Genomic DNA, 27780 nt, shown 5'->3' with positions numbered 1-27780 from the left:
TAATCTGTTATACCTGTATGCAAAAAAAATATTTCATAGTTCAGCAATACTGATCAATCTAATAAACTTAAACCTACACCATCCTCCCTATTCTGGTATTTTATTTTATTTAGTACTTAGCGTAAATATTAAGCAACCTAACTAATAGGGTTCCAACTCCCAGCAACAACAAAAATAAATAAATAAAAAATAGGGAACCACCTCTCACGCGCCACCTCATGATGCTTAATCGACGTAATCAACCTTAATTTGATGCAGTGTGAAAAAAAATGCACAGAAATCAATTATTTTTCAAGAAATATTAAATAGATTCAACATCTTTCTTCAACAAAATTGCAGACTGCACAGATGGTACCTTCCCAAAGGAAAAAGTACTATAGCTTACTAGGGTATATTAGACTTAACAGTTACTATATACAGTAATGGACTTCTATACATTTTACATCAGATTAAAACTTTGGGTGTAAGATTCAGATAATTATTTAATAACAGCTAGACATTTTAAATGAGAATAAGAAAGAAAAGTATGTCTTTGTGCCCCCTTTTCATGTTAATGCCCTATCGGCCCCCCTGGCTAAACTTTGCTAGATCCGCCCCTGCACAGTTACCAGCCTCAGCTATGTAGAAAAAGATCCTGGTGTAGAAAGTAATATTAAATAAATTCTAACAACAGCTGATCAAGCTTAAACGTGCTGCTGTTGTTCAGCCGCTGGTTTCCTCTTTCTGGTGCAAAGTGGGCCAAAAACAAACAAGAGACAGGGACTCGTGACAGAAAAGCCGATCAGCTGATCGTTAAGCAGTTTCACGATTGAAGTAGCAGCCGGAGAGCGAGAGGCAGTCGCTTGTTAAGCTTTGTTAAGCTTAACGTGGGAATGCTTTACAAACATTCAGAGATGGACTTACACACTTGCTTTACTTCTCTCGGGATAACTTTGTCGGAGATGAAATGCCAGGTTGCTAGCGAAGCTCCAAATGCTATCCAGACCACCGACAGGTCCCGCATGCCACAGCTGCTCTATCACGTGATGCATACTGCTCCACGTGCTAACGTTCTGAGGTGAGTTACGGCGTGTTGCAAGTTTTGTGAGGTGCTTTCGTGATATTTAATGGATCGGATTACATTTTTTATTTTTCTCCGATATCCGATCCAGTAATTTAGGTCAGTATCGGACCGATACCGATACGTAATATCGGATCGGTCCATCTCTAGTGTTTATCTCACTCACCCACTCCATGTTTGTTTACTTTGTTATCAGAGCTGACACTAAAGTAAAATCTTTGTTTACTTTAGTTTCAATTCAGACTTGACCTGATCTGATATCAGACAATTTAAAGTTAAAACACTTGCACATCAGTAATAGTTGATAGAAAGTGTTCAGATAAAAATTTTTTTTTATGTTTATCAGATATTTGGATCGGGAATCAGTGACAGTGATTTGATGCATTAATTGTGTTGACAATTTGAAAGTATACAACATCTACTACTTGATTATTTGAAAAGATTTTTTTCCAATAGCGCAAAGAATTTGTGTTGTATTCTGTTTATGGGGCATAAGCCTGAAGGACACGTGTTGGGAGTGAGAAATAACTTCATTAACTTAACACCGGTATGAGAAGATCTGAAATATAAATGGTAATAATGCATTCGTAACAATCTCTGCTGATATCAAAAGTCCAGATCGTTGCTTATTTTTCATTTTTCTCTCGTCAATCTTAATGTGTTGATATTGATTTTTTCTTCTTCTTTTATTTTTGTTTTTACAGTTTTAGGTTGTTTTAAGTTGTATTCATGTCTCGGTGGACATACTACAGTTGATTATATGTATGCATGTGTGTAAAATGGTACAATATGTCTTTAAGATAGGTGGATCAGTTTCTAGGAGGTGTTTTTTAAACACTGGCCCTTTCAGTTTCAGTTTATGAGCTGTCTTAAACCTTAACATATAGCTGCTTTAGAAGCAGGCCATCGAGGCAGCATGCCGGGCTCAGAGGATGAGTTTAAATGCTGCACTCGGGACTTTCTCTTCACTTGTGTGAACTTGTTGTCTTTCCTGCTTGATATAGGGCTGGATATATGGGCTGCTGTGTCCCTCTACAAGCAGGAGGCCTACGTGTACTTCAGCCTCCTGCTGCTGTTTCTCTTGGGCTCGTCCATGTTGGTTCAGGTGTACAGCTGGCTGTGGTACCGCTACGATGATTTTAAGATGAAGACAAAGATTGAGAAGAAGCCGAGCCAGTGCCAGCTCAAGCTGCTGCATGTTTTCCAGCTGGGGATTTTCTTCAGGTTGTTTCATGATGATATTTGTGCGTTCATAGAGCCCCAGGCACCATCTTTACATTTCCTCACATGTTCCTTGAAATATTTGATTTATAGGAAATAAATTTACATGAACTTGTTTGTTTGGCAGCTGCACTACAGAAGTACACACCTGTAGTAACATTAAATCATCTTAGTAAAGCCTGTTTTGTTCGGACGTTTGTTGCTCCTTTTCTGCTTCGAGATCTTTTCAGTTCAGCGTGTCTGGCGGGAGGATTTGTTGTAACTGGTTCTTCTGGTTCTCAGGTATGCAGGAGTCATGGAGAAGTCTGTGCAAAGCTTATACAGAAAGCGCGCTGACGCTGAGAGTGTGGCCAAGTTTCTGAGACAGGATCTCCGAATTTTGCGCTTCATAGAGACGTTTTCAGAGAGCGCCCCGCAGCTTGCTCTCATGCTCACCATCATTCTGGACAAATGTCGGCTGGATCCTGTTACAGGTACAGTTTGCTACTCAGCTTTTGATCACGTATACTTGGATCACTCAGGTGTAGCTTTTCATTGAAAGTAGAATTACGAATAAAACCACATTCAAAGTTTTCTCATCTATTTATAACTTGAATTCCAAAAGAGTTGGGACGCTGTATAAATTGTAAATAAAAACAAATTCCAATGATCTGCAAAATTAATAAACACTTATTTTATTTACAACAGAACATAGAAAATATATCAGTCTATCATCAAGCTCATTTTGAGTTTGATGGCAGCAGCATGTGTCAAAAAAATAGGAACAGGGTCAAATTTTCCACTATGTAGTTTGCCCTCTTCTTTTAACAACAGACTGTAAATGTCTGGGAACTGAGGCGATGAGCTGCTGGACATTTGGGAGAGGAACACTGTCCCATTCTTGCCTGATGTAAGATTGTAGCTGATCAACAGTTCTGAGTCGTATTTTTTGTTTCATGATGCTGCAAATGTTTTCAGTTGGTGAGAGATTGTGACTGAAGGCAGACCAGGTCACCCAGACTCTATCGTGAAGCCTTTATAATACACGCAGTATGCAGTTCAGCCTTGTCTTGCTATGTTGTTTAGTTTGTTTCTAAGGCTTTCGCTACATAAAGGTCTGTATGGGAGCAGGTGTTGTTCTAGAAACACCCACCCAATTTACTTTTTTCGGTATACCAAAACAAAGTAGAGGCGGCTGATCGACTTGACTGAGATGGATGCCTTCCTCAAACCACGATCCAAAGCGTGAACTGAAATCCTGTGCAGTGTCGCAGGATTTACCATTGCTATATCATTGACTTACTTCACTCGAACATGATATGAACAATTTAATCATGTAGTTTCTACACTATATAGTTACACTTAACTTTAAAGCATGAGTCACTTGTGTTAAATACATGCAAGCTGCTTATGTAAATCCAAGAGCTGGCCAATCCCTTTTTTCCAGTGTAGATGATGAGGAACACTGAGGAACATTTTTCTGAAATTGTTCACTTACTTGTCCAGCCTTCTTTTGCCTCCATGAGACGTGTTGCTGCCATCAAATTCAAAATTGCTTCAATTTTTGTGTGAAATCTGGTCATCAAATTTTGGAAAGTGAAATTGCAGCAGACAATTAAAAGCATCTTTGCTGGAGCTCACACAGAGATGTGAATAGAAGAGAAATAAATATACTAACCTATTATAATTGGTTGATGTGAAAATGTTAAATGCCAAATGATCGCTGTTTCTGTGAAAACAAACATCATACAGTCGAAATAATAAAATACTGAATGACAAAAAATGTTTGAAAATATTTGGGGTTGCTTTTTGAACTCGTAAATTACTTGGATCTTCTAACAAAGAATCAACGTTTGTTCTAACTCTGACCCTCACTCTCTCCTCAGTGTTGAAGGCCATCGGCTCGACTTTGTCCATCGCCTCCTTTTTGACCACCTACGATCACTCAATGCGCACCTTCCTGCCAGAGAAGGAAAAACACCACATGATCTCATTAGTTTTCTACTTCATCTGGAACCTGGTTCTCATCTCTTCTCGAATCGCTGCTATCGCTCTTTTCGCCTCCGTGCTGCCCTGCTTCATCTTCGCCCACTTCATCTGCTCTTGGCTGGTTTTATTCTTCTTCGCTTGGCGATCCAAGACCAACTTCATGGAGGACCCTCGTGGAGAATGGCTTTACAGAACCACTGTTGGCCTCATTTGGTATTTTAACTGGTTTAGTGTGGCCAAGGGGATGAGGATCAGGTCCGTGCTCTATCACGTGTATATCCTTATTGATATTTGCATCCTCTGTGGTTTGTGGTGCTGGAAGATGAGCACACATCCTCCTGATTTTGTGACACACCCTTTAACCACGGCTGCCTGTGTTGTTGCAGTTTACGTCCTTGGTCTGTTATTTAAAGTTATTTATTATACGTTCTTCCATCCAAACCTTGATAAAGATAAGCTGAAAGGGGCCACGATCACAGAGGAGCAACCTGAAGAGGAAGAGCGTCCCCTTAAGGCCACTGACAATAAAAGAATGAGGAAGCTGGCCGAGAACTTCTTCTGCTGACCTGCAAGTATCTGATTACAGATACAGACACAATATTGAATGATTTTGCTCAAGTTTATGCTCTGTATTAACTCTCTAATGAAGCATTTAAAGTGCCTCTATTGTAACATGAAATAGTGATGGGTTGACAAAGAGATCGTGAGCGAGTGGGTCTGCCTCCCTAAAATATATGACAGTATTAAACCAGTATAAAAATCATGTTTAAAGGATTTTAATTGGCCATTTTAAAAGAACGTGGAATGGAATATCTATATGTGTGTGTGTGTGTGTCCATTTTCTTACACAGTAGTGTTGATGTAGGATGTGTGAAATAAGTATAAATTATTAACGAGGTACTGACATAGAAGCAGCGAAATACAGAAAGTGAAAGAAATAAAACACAGAAAGAATAATAAAACAATTCTGGTTGTAGGTGTTAACATGTAATGTAACACCTACTATGTAACCTTATACTGTATTTGAGGGGTGATGTTGTCCATGTGTGAATGTGTGTGCAAATGCATAAATATACAAAGAACTCAGAAAATCTCAGATATTTCTGTTGCTTAGTGTGGAAAAAGTAAGGAAACAACTGGTCTCATGTGTTATTTTCCCCCTTTAATTCCCCTCCTTCACTTAATTTCCCTCCTTTTTTGTGGTCACTGTGTTTACATTATATATTAATGTGTCAGTACTGTGTTCCTGTAAAAGAAGCAAAATGTGCACAGGTTTTAGTTTTAGGCTGTGTGGGACTGAGGACTCTGACCTGCTGCTTGATTAACCACAGATACAATATCTTATGATGTCATTCAGGTTTATCTGGGGATAAATTTACAGAAAACACTTTTCTCTGTATTAACTTGTGCTTTCCTCTAATGAAGCATTTAAAATGCCTCACTTGTTACATGCTTGTATGAAATAGTGATGGGTTGACAAAGAGATGAGTTTGCTAATGCTAATGAATGGGTCTGCCTTCCTGAAAAATATGACAGTATTTAACCAGTATAAAAATCATGTTTACAAAAATTTTTAAATGGTCATTTTAAAGCTAGAACGTTGAATGGCCTTTCAACATTTGTGTGTGTGCTTTTTAAATTCCCATTTCTATACCATTTTGTGAGCATCTTTTTCTTACGCAATAGTTGTGATGTAGGAGGTGTGAAATAGGTATAAAGGTATTAACAAGGTATCGACAACGAAGCAGCAAAAATACAGAAAGCGAAAAAAAAAATAGAAACATAGAAAGATTAATAAAACCATTTTGATTGCAGGTGTTAACATGTAATTTAACACATATTAACTACGTAACCTTATACTGTATTTGAGGGTTGAAGTTGTCTGTGTGTGAATGTGCACACGTGCATGTGTGTGCAAATGCATAAATATACAAAGAACTCAGAAAATCTCAGATATTTCTGTTGCTTAGTGTGGAAAAAGGAAAAAACCAATTAAGTAAACATGATCAGCTCATACTATATCATCCATATGCTGGTCTCATGTGTTTGTTTTCCCTTTTAATTCTCTCATTTCCCTTAATTTTCCTCCTTTTTGTGTTTACATTATATATTAATGTGTCAGTACTGTGTTCCTGTAAAAGAAGCAAAATGTGCACAGGTTTTAGTTTGTGGATGTTTGGGATCAGGGCAGAAGTTTCAGAGGGTCAAGATAAGAAGGTCACAGAGGAATCACCGACCTTCCAGTGACCTGCCTGAAGCATATTAAAGGGTCCAGCCTGTGCTGTGCAGGCTGCTCCTGAGATTTGTACACAGTTAAACTGCTTATTCACATTTCACAATGTGATGTAACAAAGCAAGTACTTTGACATTTTTACTGCAACCATATTTGAGTATTTTCCAGCCGGCCATTTGTGCTGTTGCAGCTGTATGGTGAGCCAGAGTTGTGCAAGCTCATAGTGATTTTGAACACATTCTGTTAAGGTTAAACAGTGAGTTTAAAGCGCATCTCTCTGGCTTCTAGTTGGAGATCAGGTCCTGTGAGACACTCACAGAGGGAGTTTTTTAGTTAACTGTTTCAGTTAACGCAGCTCCAATATGATTTACCAGTGACAGCCACTAAAACCCCCATTAACACAAACTTACAGCAAGCACATGATAATCCATTGTAGTCTGTAAAAACTGAGACGGCCTTGTATCAGCACAACCACTGCTACCAATTTCACACTTAAATTGAAGAGTACTGCGCCATCTAGTGGTAAGTACTCTGTAATTTATGGTACAGGTACAGCCTGAGAGAATGCCTGAGTTTGTGAGCCTGAGCTCAGGCCTAATGCACTGACTTAACTTATTTACAAACAACTCTCCTCACACATTTGCTGATCCACCGCGGCAGAAGTGTAGCAAAAGTTACACATGAAAACAAAGTAACTGAAACTTATTTGCAAATTTACAAATCTGATCACACAAACAGACAGTTGACTTAGTTTGGCAGACAGCTGTCAGGTTTGTTTCATCTGTTTTTTATCAGTTGTTGATGAATTTGTTGCTGCTCCATGTCAGTGCAATTTATGAAATATAAGGTTAGCAGATTTTGACAATTAGATGGACTATTCTGCATTCAATGTTGTACATAATGAAAAAAAAAAGCAATTCAAATGAGATGAAGCATAAACTATTTTATTATTTAAGACATAGAAAACAAAAAGTTGTTCAAACTGTTGACACATGTCTTTTTTCACTTGACTAAACACGCAAAACATTTGCAAATGCAAACAAATAATAAAAAAAATCATTCCAGTGCTGAGACAAAAAAAAAGAGATGAGATGAAATAAAAGTCGAGTTAAACAAAATTCAGTGTGGATATAACAGGTTTAGATGAAATTAGCATAAGACAGTCAAACAGATCTCAAATCATATATCTGTGAGAATAAACTTTAACTTAACATTGAATCTAAATCTAAATTACAAAAGACGATGTTTTTGTTGTGGTTTCAGATGCAATGTTTGAACTTAATGATCAAAGAGTGTTAACACTTGTTTGACAGCAGTTTTTAGATTTGGTTTCCTTACATTTTTTGACTATTTGATAAACAAAAAAAAAAACTTTGTTATAAACAGGTGAATGATATCCCAATTAACAAAATTAGGTTAACATGTATTTAACTGGAAAACACCCTGAAAGCCTAGATGGACGAAACATTGAGAATGTGACTTTTGTATTTTTTGTGAATTAACTTATAGTCACTCATAACATCTTCATGTTAATAATTTATAGAATTTCCTTTTTCTCACTCAGACTGTCACAGCTGGATTCATGGGTTGTTAGGTGAAAACAAGTATCATCATTTTCAGCAGATTTGCAGTTTCTTTGCCTCATTTAAACATTTCATCCAGATTTTTAATGGCTTCATCTTTAGATAAATATTTCCATTGATCTGGAATAGCTCCTCTGCCCATGAAGTTTTTCCCATAGTGCTCTTCCAGTTGCGTTTGAAATTGACAAACAAACCATTTCCAATATGCCAGTTTAGACCCATCAGGGGTGATGCTCCAGGTATCATACGGTGGACCAGCAGTTTTGTACTGTTTGTGAGGAATGGCTTTCTGTGAATCAGAGCTAGGATAAAAACCTCCTTCACTTGCAACATTTGTTGTGCAGAAAATGACGCTGAGCTCTTTAGTTTTTCTATAGTGCCATCCTTTTATCCCATCAGGTCGATGAAAAGGAGTCCTGTGGTCATCAGGACTGTGATCTTCGATGGTGTTGGTACAAACAGCTGCACAGAATGGACACGTTACCCAGCAGCAGTTACAAAGCTGATCTATGAGGATTTCTTCAGGCTTCTGCCTGGATTCCTTCAGCTTATACAGTGACAGGCTGCTCATCTGCTCAGTGATGGATTTAAATCCTTTTTCTATCTCTTCCTTGAGAAAGTGAAAATGTTTTATGTCGCTGAAGTTTTCAGGACAAATGTTGTCAAATGTCAGCACATCCTTTAGGACATTAGAAAATTCCTTCAGCCACATGTCTGTGTCTCCTCTCTGAATTTGGACCTTTTGTGTTGCAGTAAATAAAGCCTGAGTCACACTTGTTTTGATGCCATCAACATTTTTCTTGAGTATATTCACAGCTTCATCTTTGTGACTCATGTAGATGTATTTCTGTACTTCTGCTTTAATGAAAGCTTCTGTTTGTCTCCTTGGATTTCTGATGTATGTGATGAAATCAACAAAGTTTTCTTTCTCAGCGAGTGACTTCAACACATGTTTGTCCAATTCCAGTTTATTCTCACTGAATGCTGGGAAATTACACCTCATCCTTCCAGCGAGATCAATGGCAGTCTTGTTACAGACAGCCTCAACAGTGGAAACTTTCAGCTTCTCACAGATTAGTTCTCCAAGCACAACAGCAGATTAGTTTTCTTTACAAAAGCTTCTAAAAACTGTGTAATACTGTGTTTTTTTACTTTCTAAGTAAGCCTTGGCATCATTGTTCTTTACAAATTTTTCCAGGGACTCTAGAAGCCAACTCTTTGCTCTGTGGAACACAAACAGTAAGAGATCAACACTAAACTCCTTCCTCAAAGTGTAATTCTTCTCTGACAGAAATTTCTGCAATTCTAATGTTACATGATTGGCTACTTCACGCAAATAAGTTGTTGAGTAGCCTCTTGTAACTACAGGTTTGCTTCTGATTGCATCAAGTGAGTCTTTTTCAGCTGCGTCAATGAACGATCTGATCTGTTGTTGTTCTTCATGGGAGAAAGGGCGTCTTGAAATATGTTTTTGAAAAAAACTAATCACCTGATTACTACTTGTCATCACATAAACTGAATAATCACCAACGTCTGATATTTTCTTGTATCTGCCACTTGTTTTACATTCATTTATAAGAGCTGGCTCAAAACCAAGTTCTTTAAGGATCGTTAACTGATCTTTTTCCAAGTTGATGTCTTCAACAGGTTTTATATCTGCTGTTAATTCAGTAACCCAGCTGCTCCAAACAGAGCTGAACTGTCTCTCAAGCTCCTTTTCATCTTTGGCCTTATCCTTCAGCTGCTGAGCGAGCTCTTTGCTCTTCTGTAGCAGTTTGTTCTCAAACTCTGATTTCTTATCATCCATCATTTTACGACCTTTCTTCTGCTGGATAATGCCATCCAGTTTTATTTTTACTCTGTTTGCATGTTCATCACGAAATTCTTTCATTTTGATTTCAAATCGTCCTTTCCACTGAGCCAAGATCTCTTTCTCCTTGTCATCCTCAAAGTACTTTATCATTTCTTTTCTGACTTCTTCATATGTTTTACTTGTTTCTTGAAAAAGATGAGATTGTTCAACCTCATGAAGTTTTCCATTTTCAATTCTGTTATGAAGTTGGCTTTCAATGGTCAACATGTTTTTCCTCAGGGTCCAGGTCCAGCTCCCATACTGGACTTCCAGTTTTCTGTACACTGCAATTTCATGTGTTTTTTTAAAACTGAAAACAAAACTTTCATTCAGCAGTGCAGTCCACAGGTCCTGGATGTTTGTTTTGAACTGTGAGAGAGTGATCCCAGCAGACTTTGAAGCTTTAGAGAGGATGGTGTTCTTCACTTCCTGGATGCTCTCACTGTAACCTGGATTTGGAGGAGCCATGGGTGGACTGCCCTCCCACAGCTGGGCACAGTATTTCACATCTTTCTGAACATCAAAATCAATGACATCACTGAAGCACTCTGCATCACAAACTTCCTCTTTGGCTGCTAGTTTGGCCATCTGGTCCAGTTTTTCCTGCAGACGTCTCTTTCCATCCATGTTTTTCTCTGCTGCTGCAACATCTGTGACATTCTGGTGAACAAACACACAACTGGGAGAAAGTTTAACTTCCTTCATCCTCATGAAAGCCTGAACAACAATCTGCAGAATGTCTTGCATCTCAGACGGATTCTCTCCAACAACGTTGATCAGTGTCAGGTTTCCAAGACCAACAACAAGTGTTGCCAGTTCATTGTCATGATGAAGATTGTTACCTTCTACTTCAAGAGCACGCAGTCCTTCAGTGTCCACCACTAGAACATAGTCAAACTTCAAGTCTTTCTTCATCTCCTCTGATACTTTGAGCAGCTGCATGAAGGCACCTTTGGTGCACCTGCCAGCACTCACTGCAAACTGCAGCCCAAACATGGTGTTCAGCATTGTTGATTTTCCACTGCTTTGTAGGCCCAAAACTGACAACACAAAAACTTTCTTGTCTCCCAGTTTGTTGATGACTTCTTCTAAAAGACTGGAGATCCATGTTAAAGGCACGTGACCTGCATCACCATCCATCAGCTCCATCGGGTGTCCTGATATCATCAGCTGTGCAGCCAGCTCAGGGTATTTAGACCAGTCAGTGTGTCTGCTCTCTCTTTGTGTTGTTTTATGGGCTTCATAGATCTGTCCCATTTCTCTGAAGATGTGCTCCAAACCAAAACTTGCAGACTGAAGTTTTTTTGATATGTCTTCGAGTTCAGTTTGTTTTTTTAATAACAGATCTGATTTGTCCTGTTTTTTCTTCAAAAACAAGACCTCAGACCACTTTTCATCATAGCTTTTGAGAATTGAAGAAACATCATCTGTGGAGAGGGTATCTATGAAGATCTGAGTCCATTTTAGGAAATACTCTCTGTCTGTTTCTGGCAATGATGAGAGACTTCCAGTGAACAACTGCATCAGTTTACTGCAGGAAGCAGCACATTGTATCTGACGTATTCTCATCAGTTTATCTTCCTTGTCACTTTTCTCCATTTCAATGTCTCCTGTGAGATGAAACAGTTGTCTGTGTGTTTTGCTCCACTGATGCCACAGTTGGCCTTGACAAGTGAGAAATTCATCTTTGATCTTTGAGACATCCATGTTATCCTTTGTAAGCAGATTGATTATTTTCATAGCAGCAGATTTCCCTCTTTGACAGGCTGGGTCAGTTTCATCCACTCTGATTTCAGAGAGCTCAGCCATGGTTTCAAGCTGGACAAAACTTCTCTAATGATCTTTTTAAGCTGTTCAGATACATCTGAGAGGTTTTTTTCGCTGAGTCCCATTATGTACTTTCCCTTTTTTGTCTCCACAGCATCACGACTGTCATCAACAATCAAACAAATGAGAGGCTTCTCAGCCTTCAAATGAGATGACATTAAAGATCGAATTTCTTTATTTCTTGTCAGAGATGCCACAAGAAAAACATTGACTGAAGATTTTTCAATCAGTATGTCATGTTGTTTTTTATTCAACAGAGCATCACCATGGAGATTACAAAAGGCAATGCAGTCATTGAAGGCATCATTGGGTTTTCCAGCAGGGCAGTACCAGGCAATCTCTGCCACACCATCCATCAGATAGCGAGACTTGGTGCTTCCTGGGCAGTTTCTGTGAAAGAAGGTGTCGTGACGGTTGTTGATCAAAGTGTTGATCAGCTGAGATTTAGACACTGACAAAGAACCCAGACGGAAAAATGACACCAAGGGTGTTTCAGCTTTGTAGACTGGAACACTCTTCATGGTGCCAATGTTTGTGTTATCTTTGATTTGAGTTACCTTCCAGGTTTTTGCTATTTCTCTGAAAGTCCACAGAGGAAACTGAATCTCGTTTGTGACTAGGTCAGGAACAAGCAATGGTAAGGCATACTGACACTGAGAGAGCTTTGTAAACATCATCTGTTTCAGGAAGCTGTCTGAGCAGTGAAATACTGCCATCTGAACATCCATTGGATGCACACGAGCATTCTCGTTCTTATTTGTGTCTACAGTGGTATTCAAGAAAACCTCTAGATCACTGTCATCATCTATCTCATCTATCTCAGTGTCGTCAGAGATTGATAACTCATGATTAAAGATAATAGATGATGTATATTCATTTACAGTGGGGTTATAGAAATCCTCTAGATATCTGTCACCTGAGATAGATGGTATATAGAAGTTGTCATCTATCTCAGTGTCGTTAGCTACTGACATAGATGACTTAGTGTCGTCAGATGACTTAGGACTGTTTGGTCTTACAGGAATATATCTGGCCCTGTAGTCCAACATTATCAGCCTGTGGAGAAAAGTGTGAGCTAGATCTTTCTCAGATGTTACATGGTCCATCTGTTTCCCAGGTGGACGTATTTGAAGAAAATTTGCTGGTGACAACTTCTGTTCAACTTTGTCTTGAAGATGAAGTCTGTCAAGCAGTGTCTCAGTTTGACTCGGTTTGTTTCTGCTGATTTCTTTGGAAGCCATACCTGACTGTATTAACAAATAAAGAGGTACTACATGTAATCAAATTACATTGTCATATGGCAGAACAGAGTAAATACTCATTTCGATCTTTTGAATAAAGGTTTATTCTCCTACCTTCTTGTTTCCACTTATGTAATCATCGGTGGTTTCTGCAGGATAGCATGAACCAGATAAGCATTATACACAGTGCATGTTGCTGCAAATCCTTTCAAAGTTATGAAGTCAGCAGTTTATATATTTTTTGCTTTTTGTGTTACTGTATAATGAAAAATTGTACCGTTGTCATTGGTTTTGGATGATTCATAAAATTTATCTCCTGATTTTCTCTCCTGGTCATCATTGTGATCACCCAGTGGGCCACTCTGAGAAGTAAAAACATTACCCTGAAATTTAGCTTATCTGGTTAATACCATTGACATATATAACAACAGAATTAAAAGGTCTTGCTTTGTACTTTATTGAGAAGACAGTAAACCATTTTAGAATCGATTTGACTGATATTTATATATATAACACATTTCTAGTCTTATTGATTACTCAAAGTAGCTCATCAACTACATCAAGACCTGTCCTGATTTTCCAATAATGACTTGATTTAACATATGTGATCGCAAACCTAAAATACTTTTTGCTGTCAAGGGACAGAGGAAACCACTTGTTTAAGCTGTTATTATAATCAAGTGATCTGAGGGATTGCTAAACTTCTGCATTCCTGCTCCTTATTTTCAGACTTCATAAATGCAAGAGTGTGTGAAGGAAATCTTTCAAACCCCTACATGCTGTTCATATTTGAACCATAACTGACCTGAACCATCACATGGTGGTTTTTGTTAATTTTTTGACCCAGGCCAAGAATTCCCCCATCATACATTTCTATACAGAATTTTGAACTACAGACTTATTTAGAGTGTATAAACAGACAATCTAGCACTCACAAATGGATGATTAATCCTTGATAACATTTCAAGAAGCAATGCTTGAGTAATGTTTGTTTTTAGAGAAACAAACAAGTTATTAAACAATGACACGTTTTACCTCAGACAAACAGCCATAATATTTTTTTATATATTTTCATGAGGAATATTGTAGAACTGAATGCAAACTGTTAAACTCCATCCTTACTGCTTTTTTATAAAAAAAATCCTTACTTGACATTTATAGTTATCAATATTAAGTCAACATTAATTAACGCTCAGAACATAAAACACAAAGAATATATCCTTAAGGCAATAAAAAAACCTTTAGCTGTCAGTTAGTTTTAGCTCATTAACCTCAGAGTAAACAGATCTGTTTATTATTTGTTTATTTTTAGATTCATTTGTAACATTGCAGGTGCAAATGTAATTACATTTATGTAGTGCTGCAAGTTCATTATTCATGCACAATTTAGAGCCGAGTGTGAAGCAGCGGGAATGAGGATCAGCACCTCCAAATCTGAGGCCATGGTTCTCAGCCGGAAAAGGGTGGAGTGCCCACTCCGGGTCGGGGATGAGTTCCTGCCCCAAGTGGAGGAGTTCAAGTATCTCGGGGTCTTGTTCTCGAGTGATGGGAGAAGGGAGCCGGAGATCGACAGACGGATTGGGGCTGCAGCTGCAGTAATGCGGACACTGCACCGGTCCGTCGTGGTGAAGAGGGAGCTGAGTGTAAAAGCGAAGCTCTCAATTTACCGGTCGATCTACGTCCCTACCCTCACCTATGGCCACGAGCTGTGGGTAGTGACCGAAAGAACGAGATCGCGGATACAAGCGGCAGAAATGAGCTTCCTCCGAAGGGTGGCTGGTCTCTCCCTTAGAGATAGGGTGAGAAGTTCGGCCATCCGGGAGGGGCTCAGAGTAGAGCAGCTGCTGCTCCACATCGAAAGGAGCCAGCTGAGGTGGTTCGGGCATCTGACAAGGATGCCCCCTGGGCGCCTCCTGGGCGAGGTGTTCCAGGCATGTCCCACCGGGAGGAGGCCCCGGGGCAGACCCAGGACACGCTGGAGAGATTATATCTCTCGGCTGGCCTGGGAACGCCTTGGTATTCCCCCGGATAAGCTGGAGGAGGTGGCTGGGGAGAGGGAGGTCTGGGCCTCTTTGCTTAGGCTGCTGCCCCCGCGACCCGGCCCCGGATAAAGCGGATGAGGATGGATGGATGGATGGATGGAATTTAGAATAATCAATTAACCTACTGTCATGGGAGGAACACACAGCTTTAGTAATGCAATGCAAAATAAAATTTTACTGTTCTCATAAGAAAAAAACGCTTGTATTAGAAACAGAACAAAAGGAAATAAATCATTAGGAGCTGTCTATGCTGCTTCACCACAGGAACAGAAAATAAACAACCTGAGAAATCTAAAAGTAGAATTAAACGAAAGAATTAACAAGAGAAAATAATTTCTGATGCAAGTGCTGCATTTGAGGAACTTTGAACATGTTGATAAATCTGGAAAATTCCTTGCTGACCAGTTAAAGCTAAATAAAGAAAAATACATAGGACTGCTTTCTCTGATTTGCACAATATTTCTAAAATTAGAAACATCCTGTCTCAGAGTTATACTAAAAAAAGTAGTTCATGCATTTATTACTTCTAAGATGGACTACTGTGATTTATTATTAGATTATTATCAGGTTGTCCTAAAAACTCCCTGAAAGCCTGCAATTGATACAAAATGCTCCAGCAAGAGTACTGACAGGGACTAGAAAAAGAGAGAATACTTCTCCTATATTGGTTTTTCTTTGTTGGGTCCCTGTTAAATCAAGAATCAAATTTAAAATCCTGATCCAGGTCCCTCTTCTGTTGAACCATCTTCCAATTTGGATTCAGGAGACAGACACCTTAAGATTAGGCTTAAAACTTTACTTTTTCATAAAGCATATAGTTAGGGTTGGATCAGGTGTGCCTGAATCCTCCCGTAGTAATGCTGCAATAGGTGTAGGCTGCTGGGGGATTCCCATGATGCACTGAGTATTTCTTCTTCAGTCACCTTCCTCACTATGTGCTAATAGACCTCTCTGCACTGAATCGGGCTTGTTAATAATCTCTGGCATGTCTTTTATCCTGTTTTCCTTCTGTCATTCCAACCAGTCATAGCAGATGGCCCCGCCTCTCCCTGACCCTGGTTCTGCTGAAGGTTTCTTCCTGTTAAAAGGGAGTTTTTCCTTCCCACATAGCAGGTCATATGATTTTTGGGGTTTTCTCTGCTTTCTTTGTATTACTGTAGAGTCTACCTTACAATATAAAAAGCCATGAGGCAACTGTTGTTGTGATTTGGGGCTATATACACTGTAAACCCCAACAATTAACCTGATTGTGGATACATCAATTAAAATCTGTTATAGTGTTTAAAAAACTTAAAACTTTTCTGTTCTCTGAATGATATATATGTAGTTATAATTGTACACGACTCAGGGATTGAGAGTAAACACTGCTTCCTTAATTATTATTTTGAGTAAATGTTTTTTCTGAGCTCCCTTTTAAATGATTATGTACAAAAATGTGTTAACGACACACTTGAGAAAAGTGTTCCAGCTTTGGATGGAAAACTGGTGGGTTTTTTTTCAGCAGCAGCCTCATAGTCAAGTGTGTTTTTTTATCTTAATATTTTGGTTCTCATTAGCAACTTTTCTGTTCCCATATTACTTAGCTAGCAGTAGCTTCTATCAACAACGATTAAAAATAATAGCCCTGTGCTGGCCCAGAACAGTCTCAGTTCTGGCCCCAGATGTCAGCCTAATGTGTGCCTTAATCAAGCCATGTAATAACAACATGTGCCGGAACATAATAGTGCAAAAGTAACATGACAGACAGTAAATGGACTGATTCTTATATAGCCCTTTTCTACTCTCCCAGATTACTCAAAGTGCTCTATGCAACATGTCACATTCACCCAGTCACACACTTTCTCTAAACTTAGTGCCAGATGTGGCATGCCATCACATAAACAGTGCCACCTACGCCAGGCCTGGGCTATATCTGGATGACATACCACTTACCATGCTAGAAGTCAGCTAGCAGTGCCAGCTTGACACCAGACCTGTCTATGTGGGATGGTACATTATTTTATTTGGGTTTCCTAGAGTATTTAAAAGTAAAATCAGAGGGAGAGCCTTCAGCTTTCAGGCCCCTCTTCTGTGGAACTAGCCTCCAGTTTGGATTTGGGAGACTGACACTATCTATATTTTTAAAATTAGGCTTTTAAAAGTTTTCTTCCTGTAAAAATTTAGTTCTTCCTTCTCACTGTCGCCAAAGCACTTGCTCATATGGGATCATATGATTGTTCGGTTTTTCTCTGCATGTATTATTGTACAGTTTAACTTACAATAAAAAGCGCCTTGAGGCAACTGTGATTTGGCGCTTTATAAATAAGTTGAATTGAAAATTGAAATGTAGACAAAAGAAAACTGTTTTAAATTCTCTTTTGCTGCATGTGCCCTACATAACAGATTCCAACTGAGTACATTCTTTAGAATTAGAATTTTATTTTTATTTTAAAATTTGTGTGAAAAATATATTACTAATTCGGTGTCCAACTTAACAGCCTAAGGTGAGTGGCTTTTACTTTTATATTTTTACATGTTATTAAAATTGAATTAAAAGAATAGTTTATATTATTTCACTTTAAATCTAAAAACTATTCTTATTAAAGCCTTAAAAGAAATGTGGTCTATTACACCTTATAGCCCCCTTTAGACTCACCCCGACTTCTGTAGGTAACACGTTATAGAAACATCAGCCAATAACTCCCAAAAGGTTGATTCTTTTCATCTGGACAGAACGTTTTAAAGGACACCCGCCTAACTAATTCGCTTTTATTATTACTAACTGAAAGAGATTGGTAATGAAAAGATGAAAACTAATCAAGCTGTTTACAGCTGACTTTTAAAAAACTCCTGTTGTGCATTGCAGCAGAGAGAAAATGGGAACAGAAAATGTTTACATCACAGCAACAGCAACACCAACCCAAACAGAAAATGACAGAGCTCTCGTTTCCTTCTCCTCACCTTCCAATGAAGTTTCATCACGGTCCTCCATCTCAGTGACTTCTTATCTTTTCAGGAAATCTGTGAATCATACATCCAAGTAGTCAATCAAAGATGAAAATGAAATAAATGAAATAGGTTTATGTTTCTGTCTGCACCAGATGGAGAAAAATAACTGCATATCTTGTCACTGGCGCTGAAATTTGCTGAGATCTGAAGACAGTAAAAACCTTACAATTCACATAATTTTCATCCTCTTCAGGCTAAAGTGCTTCATCTCAAAGATTCTGACTATGAAAGATGTTACACTGATTTACATTGACCCTTCTCCCACCCAGTTCATCTTTACATACTGATATGTAAAATGGACGCTAATTTTGCCCCTCACAAACTCCTCCCACTTGCTTTCAACTAATGGGAGATGTTATGAGAGATATAAGGAGTTTAGGGTCCATAAACGTGCCTTAATGATTAAAAGGAATAATCGTGTGCTTCACCTTTTGATTTCCCAGAAACCATGTGACTTTGTGGTAAAGAAATGACTAAGCAGGTCACGGCCGATGTAAATAAAAGTGAATTATTCTTTCACTTTTTCTTTTGATGTCACACATATGAAAGTCATGTGTATGCAGCGATCCAAGGTCATTATACTTCTCATGTCATATTCTGTTTGTTGAGAGTAGTTAGGAGAGATTTATGAGGGGCAGACCTATCCGGTTGTTCAGTCTGACGTCACTAGCCGTGTCTGGGTCTAAACTCCGCTGCAGGTCCATATATCAAACGATCACTATGGCATTACTGAGAGTTGAAAAACTGTCTAAAGTCTTTCATCTTTAATAAAATGATTAGCGTTCTGCTCTACCAGGTGTAACAATTGAGTTTAACATCCAGGCATCCATGAAAACGGAATTTATGACATTTAACGGAGTTAGAAGTTAGCAGGAAGTTAGCTCGCTAGCTTCTATCTAAATACAATATAGCATGTCCTGACTGCGGGGTTTTGGAAACAAATTAAAACGTACATCTCTGTTATCACTTCCAACATAAATGAAGACAGAAAACGAAACAGCAGTGACGTTTGTAGGGTTACTGAAGTTTGGCTAGCTGGTATATAATGATGTGCTATAATGACCGCTAGCGACACAGCTATGTTAGCATAATATGAACAAGCTAACTTTTTTCCACTTGATAAAAGTTAACATGAGTGTTTTCGGTGGTCAGGAACAAATGTAATCGCATGGCAGGGTGCTGTAAAAGGACAAAACTTCAGCCAGGAGAACAACTGAGATAATCCATCCACAATACGAGGTTAGTCATTCATATACTGCTGCATGGGCTGGGCTACATCCTAAGGTTTTAAAAACTGAGCCTAAATAAATGATTAGCGGTAATAAAAGCCGAGGGAGGTCAGCAGTGATCACTGACTGTTTTAGGAGCTTTTTGAGATCAAATAGAAGAAAATACATAACATTAAACATGTTAACAAGACAAAAGCCATATTAAACGCAGACTACTTTAGACCCGGAAGTAGGATTCGTCGCGTCATCACTGAACAACCGGATATCATCTAATGTTACTGATCTCTTTCTGTTAAAACCTGGCTCATGGATTATAACACAAAAGAACTATTTACAAATATTTATTTTAAAAAATAACAAAAAACTAATAACAAGCAGTATAAGGAGTTCGGTGTCTCCGCATAAACATATTTTTCCAACTCTGTTGCAGTTCCCATATTGGAAATGTGTAGCACTTGTAGGTTGCTTTGCGTTCACTCTTCTGCCAAGTTCATCCCAAAGCAGCTTGATGGGCTTTAAGTCTTGAGACTTTGCTGGCCAGTCCATGTTTTCAAGCTTACCATCTTGTTCTTTCTTTTACGATACCACACATAGCTTGAACTTATTCTTTGGGGCATTATCTTCTTGTAGGATGAACTCCTGACCAACTAAGTGCATAGCAGAAAGCTGCAGAATGCAGCCCCAGTTTCTGAGGGCCTTTTGATGGTCAAGGAGACTGTACTCATGGACACCTTAACTGTGTACACCAACACTTTTAAGCGTTATAATGGTCTATATTAGTTTTGTATTCACCTAGGACTGTAAGTATGGACATGGATAGCTAGCCATGGTGTGTTTTGTATTCAAAAGGTTTCTCCATGTAAGTGTCTAATAGTGTCATGGTCCTGAGTCTGACGACTCTATGCTTTGTGTTTCTTTATATTATTCTATGTTAAGATAAGATAAGATAAGATAAGATAAGATAAGATAACTCTTTATTGTCATTGCACAGTCATACATAGTACAGTAGTACAATGAAATTGGAAAAACTGTCCTACGTCGGCACTACATATAACACGACACGATATGACACATCACAACGTAACAAACAACACAACACAGTATATTAACTTAGTATAAAAAAGAAGAATAAGTGTATGTGTATTGCACACTGTTATTATTGCACATTAATTATTATTGCACCTTGTTATAAATATAAATATTATTGTTATCGTTTTAAACATTGTTACCTCCCCCTAAAAAGTCCAGGGAGGTATCCAGTCAGGTCAGCTATTTACATTGATCAGGGCTATTGCCCTGTTGTAAAAGCTGTCCTTGAGTCTATTTGTTCGGGACCTCAGCAGCCTGAACCTCCTGCCAGACGGCAGCAGCTTAAACACCCGGTGTCCTGGGTGTGTGCAGTCCCGTAGGATGCTGCGTGCCCTCTTGAGACAGCGAGTGCTGTACAGGTCCTTCAGGGAGGGAAGAGGATGTCCAATGATTTTTTGGGCCATGTTGATGACCCTCTGGAGTGCCTTTCTGTGTGCTGTGGTGCAGCTGGAGAACCACACACCGATGCAATATGTCAGCACACTTTCAATGGAGCAGCGGTAGAAGACGGTCAGCAGCTCCTTCTTCAGGTCCATTTTTCTGAGGATTCTCAGAAAGTGGAGACGCTGTTGGGCCTTCTTTAAGACCGCAGAGGTGTTAGAGCTCCATTGGAGGTCTGTGTCTATGTGCACACCCAGAAACTTGAAACTGGAGACCCTTTCCACGCACTCCCCGTTGATGCTGACAGGCTGCAGCTCGGACTTCCTCCTTCTGAAGTCAACTACCAGTTCTTTTGTTTTGGTGGTATTGAGGTCCAGGTTGTTGTCTGCACACCAATCTGACAGCCTCTGAACTTCAGCTCTGTATGCAGTCTCATCTCCCCCTGAGATGAGCCCCACCACAGTGGTATCATCTGCAAACTTGATGACTGTGTTGTCTGGGTGGGAACTAACACAGTCATGTGTGTACAGAGTGTACAGTAGGGGACTCAGTACACAGCCTTGTGGAGAGCCGGTGTTGAGGCTGAGGGCTGAGGAAAGATGAGGCCCCACTCTAACTCTCTGTACACGGTCTGAGAGGAAGTCTCTGATCCAGCGGCAGGTGGTGGAAGGAAGTCCAATTTCCAGCAGTTTATCTATTAGTCTATCCGGGAGTATCGTATTGAAAGCAGAGCTAAAGTCAACAAAGAGCAGCCTGGCGTAACGGCCCTGCACTTCCAGGTGAGAGATGGTGGTGTGGAGCGTTGTAGCAATGGCATCTTCAGTTGATCTGTTAGCTCTGTATGCAAACTGGAGCGGGTCGAGTGTGGGTGGCAGGCAGGACATGATGTGACGTCGGACCAGTTTCTCAAAGCACTTCATTATAACAGGTGTTAGAGCAACTGGTCGGTAGTCGTTGAGGCTGCTAATGTTAGTACGCTTTGGCAGTGGGACAATTGTGGCTGACTTTAGGCACGGCGGGATGCAGGACTGGGACAGTGAAGTGTTGAAGATCTTAGTGAAGACCCCAGCCAGCTGGTCTGCACACTCTTTTAGGACCTTTGCGGTTACCCCATCTGGTCCGGTGGCCTTCCTGGGGTTCACTGCCCTCAGTGTGCGCCTCACCTCATATTCCTGCACTATGAGGCTTGGGCTGCTGCTGTCCGATGTTTTTGCTGCTGCTGCCTCTGGTCCCTTCACCTCAAAGCGTGCGAAGAAGTGGTTCAGCTCCTCTGCAAGCTCCGCGTTACCCTCAGTCAACGTGGTATTGCCAGGTTTGTAGTTGGTTAAGTGCTGAACTCCCTGCCATACCTGTCGTGAGTTGTTGGTGGTGAAGTGGTCTTCGATCCTTCTCTTGTACGCTGCCTTGGCCTCTCTGATGCCTCTTTTCAACTGAGATCTGGCTGCACTGTACTGCATACCATCACCGGATCTAAAAGCGGCGTCACGTTGCTTCAGCAGGACCTGGACCTCTTTAGTCATCCAGGGTTTCTGGTTGGAATACACCCGGAGACGTTTGTCCACAGTGACACTGTTGACACAGAAGTTAATATATGAGAGCACTGATGTTGTGTGCTCTTCAAGGTCCTGATGTTCGAACACGCTCCAGTCCGTGTTTTCAAAACAGTCCTGCAGCTGATGTGATGCACCTTCTGGCCAGGTTTTCACAGTTTTTGTGACTGGGGGGGCTCTTCTCCTAATGGGAGTGTATGCAGGGATCAACAGCATGGACATGTGGTCTGACAAACCTAGATGTGGTAGAGGGGTTGCTCTGTAGCCTTTTTGGATGTTGCTGTAGGCTTTATCCAATGTGTTTTTCCCCCTCGTTGCACATTTAATATGCTGTTCAAATCTGGGGAATACTGACCTTAAATCAGCATGGTTGAAGTCCCCAGCTATAATGTGCACTGCGTTTGGATGGGAGTTCTGCTGGTTGCTTATTGTCTTGTGCAGCTCCTCCATGGCAGAGTTAGCATTAGCATCGGGTGGTACATACACGGCCGTTACCATGACAACAGTAAACTCGCGAGGTATGTAGACGGGTCTGCACTTCACAGTCAAGTATTCCAAATCCGGGGAACAGTGGCTGTCTACAGTCTTTGTGTTTTTGCACCAGCTGTCATTGGTGTAGATGCATAAACCCCCTCCTTTGATCTTACCGGAGTGGCCGTTCCTGTCGTGACGGTGAACCGTGCGGCCTGCTAGCTCAATAGCCGAGTCCGGAATTGATGGCTGCAGCCAAGTCTCTGTGAGTAATATTATGCTGCTGTCCCGTACACACTTATTGACTGCAATTTGTAATCTCAGTTCGTCGATTTTGTTGGTTATGGACCTGACGTTGGAGAGGAAAATACTCGGAAGCGGTTCTTGTTTATTCTGTTATGTCTTTTCTTAAGGTTTGCCATTTGTTAGGGTTTTGTTGCTGGTTCGTCTGCGTTATCTCGCTCCGTCATCTGTGTTCATTCCCTGCTTCAGTCTGTGTCATCTACCCACGTCTCCCTGCTTCGCCATTTCAGGTCTGTGTTTTGTTAGCTTTCTCCAGTTTAGGTTTTGCTTGGTTCCTTTCCACACCTTTGCCTTTTCTGTTTGGATTCGTCCTCAATAAAATCCCACTCACATCACTAATGCCTGCATCTTGGGTCCCTTTAATAAATTCCACACAGCTCGCCCTGCCGGCCTTGACAGTATGAACCAGCCACAATGGACCCAGCAGCATTCGAATTTCCCGAGGAGCACCGGGAGGATATTATTTACTCTGTGGACAGATTAATGAACTTATGGCTGGAGCACGAGGGGAAAGAATTTCACCAAGCCATAGCTAATCAGCTACAGCACTTAGTTTCTGGTCTCCCCTGGTTGTTCAGCTCACTTCACCCGCTCGCACAGAATTTCGTTCTGAACGAACTTCGTCTTCACCCCCAGGCTGCTGCTACCCACCCAGGCACTATTACTTCGCTGCCTGGCCCAATGGAGGATGTTCTGCCTGGCCTGTCAGCCCAAACGGGCGCTCATGCCGTTGACACCCCTCGCCACAGTTGGACCTCGGGATTTCAGAGCGGCTGGCTGTGGTGATTAGAAAGGACAATATTATTGGTTTGAACTGTGGGACTGTTTACTCGGGGGTTGTCTTCTGTACGGCAAAGGACAATAACTGCTTATCACCTGTTCAGTCTCCTGCCCAGCAGCCTTCAGCTCAGTTAGCTGCCCAGCAGTCTTTAGCTTAGTTAGCTGCCCAGCAGTCTTTTGCTTAGTCTCCAGCGTCACCTGCTCAGCTGCCACTAGCTCAGTCTCCAGCGTCACCTGCTCAGCTGCCACTAGCTCAGTCTCCAGTGTCCCAGCTGCCACTAGCTCAGTCTCCAGTGTCCCCGGTACCTGTAGCTCAGTCTCCAGTGTCAGCGGTACCTGTAGCTCAGTCTCCAGTGTCAGAACTGTACCGTGTCAGCGGTGCCTGGGCAGAGCCAGTGCCCTGCACAGCTTCAGTTACCTTTGTCTCTGCCAGAGGCCCCCGCGCCTGCTGGTTCTGATCCGTCTCTGCCAGAGGTCCCCGCACCGGCTGGTTCTGTTCTGTACCTACCTGCCTCAGCTGGAGGGTCCAAGGGGCAGCTTCAGCCTTCTGTCTCTGCTGGAGGGTCTAAGGGGCCACTTCAGCCTTCTGTCTCTGCTGGAGGGTCCGAGGGACCGCTTCAGACTTCGTGTGGCTCCGAGGGGCCCGTTCAGCAGCCTGCCTCTGTTGGAGGGTCCAAGGGGCCCGTTCAGAAGCCTGCTTCCGGTGGAGGGTCCCGGTGGAGGAACCCGTCTGGCCATCACTGTCGCCTGCAGCTTTCACTGGGGGGTCCAAGGAGCCCGTCCAGCCATCACCGTTGCCTGCAGCTCCATCACCTACGGTTTCCTCGCCGTCCCCTGCAGTGCTTCCAGCAACTGCTACAACTCTGCTTCCAGGCACCACCTGCTCCATTGCCTGTGGCTTCCACACCGTTACCTGCAGCATCACCACCCGCAGCTGCCACGCTGCTGTCTGGTTACGTAGCATCCTCGCCTGGTCCCGCCTCTGCCTCGCTGGGTCCAGCCTCTGCCTCTCCGGGTCCAGTCTCTGCCTTGCCTCGGCCTGGACCACCTCGCCTTTGCCGGCCAATTTCCAGGCCTCTATCTGCACGTCATCACCGTTGAGGGTGGCACCCTGAACGAGGTCTCATCTGACACCATCTGACGCGGCCGGCCTCCGGACTTGTTTTTCCTGTGTCGCCACCACTGCTTTTCACACGGTCGGCCTCCTGAACTGAACTGTTTTGAACCTCTGTGCTGCTGGCCTCCTGCTTTGTTTCAGACTCCTGTGTTGCCGTCCTCTGGGTCGGCCTCGTCAACTGTTTTTGAACTGCTTCCCGTGCTCCATTTTTTTTGTGGTTGTTTTGTTTTCAGACTTCGTAGCCACGGTTGGCAGTAGCGACGAGCCCGCAGGCTCTGCCAGCATTGCCGGCAGCCGGCTATGCCAGAGCAGACCAAGCTCCGGGCCCAGAGACCCGAGATCCGAGGGCCCTCAACACACCAGAAGGGTCCCGACAGAGCCATGGGGGCCAGGCCCCGCTAAGCAGTCACAGGAGTGAGCCAGTAGACACCCGAGCACTAAGCCCGGACACCGAGAACCACCAACGCACCAGCAGGTGGCGGCACCTGCCACTGGCAGGGAGTGTGGTGGGGAGAGATGGGCCTCCACACCTGCGAGGGCCTGAGACGTTCTGAGAGAAGTGGAGTCTAAGGCCTAACACATAGACATAAACAAACAGGCACACACAGAAACAAGAATGTATTCCCACCCTCATGCACACATGTGCAAATACTCATGGTTTGCTAATACTATTACCATTACCATACCATTGCTATTGCCATTTCACAATGGTTTGTGGCTCAGTTTTAGGGGAAGTTATTACAGCCAGCAAAATGGAGATCGAGCTGACAGAGAGAGAGACACTGGAACGTGAACAATAAAATAAAAGGTTCACAAATAAGCAATATCTGGGTCTCGCCCTTTCCAACTGGATCCGAAACCCAAGAAGGCATGTGAGAGCCCTGACCCACACAGCCAGTGGAGGCATTGGCCAGATGGTGTTTGAGCTGGCGGCGATGCACCTGGAGCAGGCAGAGGTGCATAGGGGGAGGTGGAGAAGCTGAAGGCCAAGACCAAGGTTTTCAACTATTTTCCAGTACTGGAAAACTGCGTTGCGTGGTTAGGCTCATTGCCAGCCAAGGTACAGCAACGGATGCCAACGCTTGGATTACACAATGGTATCTGGCTTTGCAGTGGTCCAGGTGCACAGATGGTCATGGCTGATTTCCTCTCCCGCTTGCAGGGTGGGGGAGGGGGTAGGCTAGATGGCTCCCTGGCCTAGTCGGGTGGTGTGTGTGTGTGTGTGTGTGTGTGTGTGTGTGTGTGTGTGTGTGTGTGTGTGTGTGTGTTGGGAAGTGGTTGTGGCCTCAGCTGTAGGAGTGCTGGTGCTAATGCCACGACATTGCTCTCATTCACTCCTCCTCTTTTCTTATCTGGGCTTGGGACTGGAATGGCAAAGTTGAAGTGTTTGTTTTGTTTTTTGATGTAGGGGGTACACATTTGGGGTAAAATTCAACCATTTGTGAAACAGGAAATAATGAAAACATCACATAACATCAGTCAAACATGGACAAGAACTGTTCCATGTTCCAACAGTCAAGTTTTTGTCTGCACTAATGTACACAGGATGTGCAAAGAGTGTGTGCATGCTCTTTGCAGACATATATCTTGCATTGTGCACAGGTCATGCTAGTCGTAGAATCATTCCTGGTGGGAAAGACCTAGCACCTGTCACTTTTTCTGCCCGTAGTTTGTACCATTTGTGAAGTTGGGCTGTTTGTCTTTGTCTGTTGCAGCTGTTGTTGCTCTCAGAAGGCACCCTCTCTCAATATGAGGTTTTACCAAGCTGCTGTATGTGGCTGTGACCTTCTCCAGGTTGTCCACCCCTCCCTTTGTCTCATTGTGCTTTGTCTCCCTTTGGGCTTTGTGCATCGTGCTGAGCAGGAGGACATTTTTCCCTTTCTTGGGGCAATAAGAGTGCTTGTTCAGTGAAAACAAACACTGAAGATGTTACCTTCCTGTTCTTGACAGCAAGAAGTTCAGAAGACAGCTCGGGCTTGTTCTTTCTCATTGTCCCCAACATGGTAACCTTTCTTTTGAACACTTCCTCACCCAAGGCATAAGACACAACCAAGCACTCACTTGGGGTACTGGATTGTACAGCAGGGGTAAACGCTGCACCCACTTGTCCCACACACCCCTTATTGCCACAAGTTTGTCATGGTGGCTGGAAATATTGCCCTTCTAGTCTCAGCATTCCAAAGGTTTTCTGTTGCTTCACCTTTTGACTTGTAAACTCCTGCCAAAATGAGCAAGACAATGTAGGCTTTCAAATCACTTACATCCAAGTCTTTACAAATGTCCCCATACCCACACATCCTGTCTAAATTTGGCATCCGAAATAAACTACTTTCAATAGATGGTGTCATGATTATTTGATGTCCTTAACATGGCTGACTGCGTATCTGGTGGGGCCTGGAACCATTTTGATAATATTAGCAGCACTAAGTTTACCCTGTTATTGGAGTTGGGAAAGGGACCATATCATCTTTCCATTTTTGGAAGGGATTGTCTGCTGTTTGTTGAGAGACAACAGAAGGGTTAACACTCTCGTTGTCATCAGATGAGAATTCTTTAAAATCAGGGTCCTCCTCAACACAATCCTCTGTCTCTCACACATTCTCCTCTGTGTCACTTTCACTGTCAAAGAGTTGTACCAAAACCTAATTAACAGTAAAGCTTTTCCCAGAGGACATTTTTTTTAGAGACCATACAGATTGCAGAGTACTCAGTGCACCAAGAGTAATGTTTTAGATAGAAGGATGTCATGGAAGCTTTTATAAGTTGGCTCCTTTCTTATTTTGCATGAGCTGTCAATGTCCTTGCAGAGAAATATCGGTTCTAATTTAGCAGGTGTGAGTATAGG

The 27780-nt window shown here is 41.8% G+C and overlaps 2 protein-coding genes across 3 annotated transcripts in view; one reads left to right on the top strand and one right to left on the bottom strand.

Annotated features, from left to right (window-relative positions):
* The first annotated feature begins 877 nt into the window (after positions 1-877).
* On the top strand, positions 878-5445 carry LOC309698563 (XK-related protein 8-like). 2 transcript variants are annotated; one of them, XM_082521087.1, is made up of 4 exons: positions 878-1057; positions 2065-2284; positions 2564-2754; positions 4147-5445. In XM_082521087.1, the coding sequence occupies exons 2-4, from the start codon at positions 2154-2156 to the stop codon at positions 4812-4814; spliced, it is 990 nt and encodes a 329-aa protein (XP_082377213.1). In that variant the 5' UTR covers positions 878-1057; positions 2065-2153; the 3' UTR covers positions 4815-5445. The 2 variants fall into 2 exon arrangements, with proteins under 2 accessions (XP_082377213.1, XP_082377212.1); XM_082521086.1 differs by lacking the exon at positions 878-1057 and having other exon boundaries at positions 1932-2284.
* A 3502-nt stretch (positions 5446-8947) lies between these two features.
* LOC309698557 (interferon-induced very large GTPase 1-like) overlaps positions 8948-27780 on the bottom strand; it is a 43383-nt gene continuing 24550 nt past the window's right edge. The window contains 4 exon segments of the mRNA XM_082521079.1: positions 8948-11735; positions 11741-12991; positions 13100-13134; positions 13263-13347. Of these exon segments, the coding sequence (XP_082377205.1) occupies positions 9165-11735; positions 11741-12991; positions 13100-13134; positions 13263-13347 (3942 nt within the window). The 3' untranslated portion in view covers positions 8948-9164.

Source organism: Aulonocara stuartgranti (assembly GCF_965226115.1).
Source record: "Aulonocara stuartgranti genome assembly, chromosome: 22".
NCBI classification, from domain to species: Eukaryota; Metazoa; Chordata; class Actinopteri; order Cichliformes; family Cichlidae; genus Aulonocara; species Aulonocara stuartgranti.
Note: the sequence above shows the minus strand (reverse complement) of the source record. Positions and strands in the feature narration are given on the sequence as shown.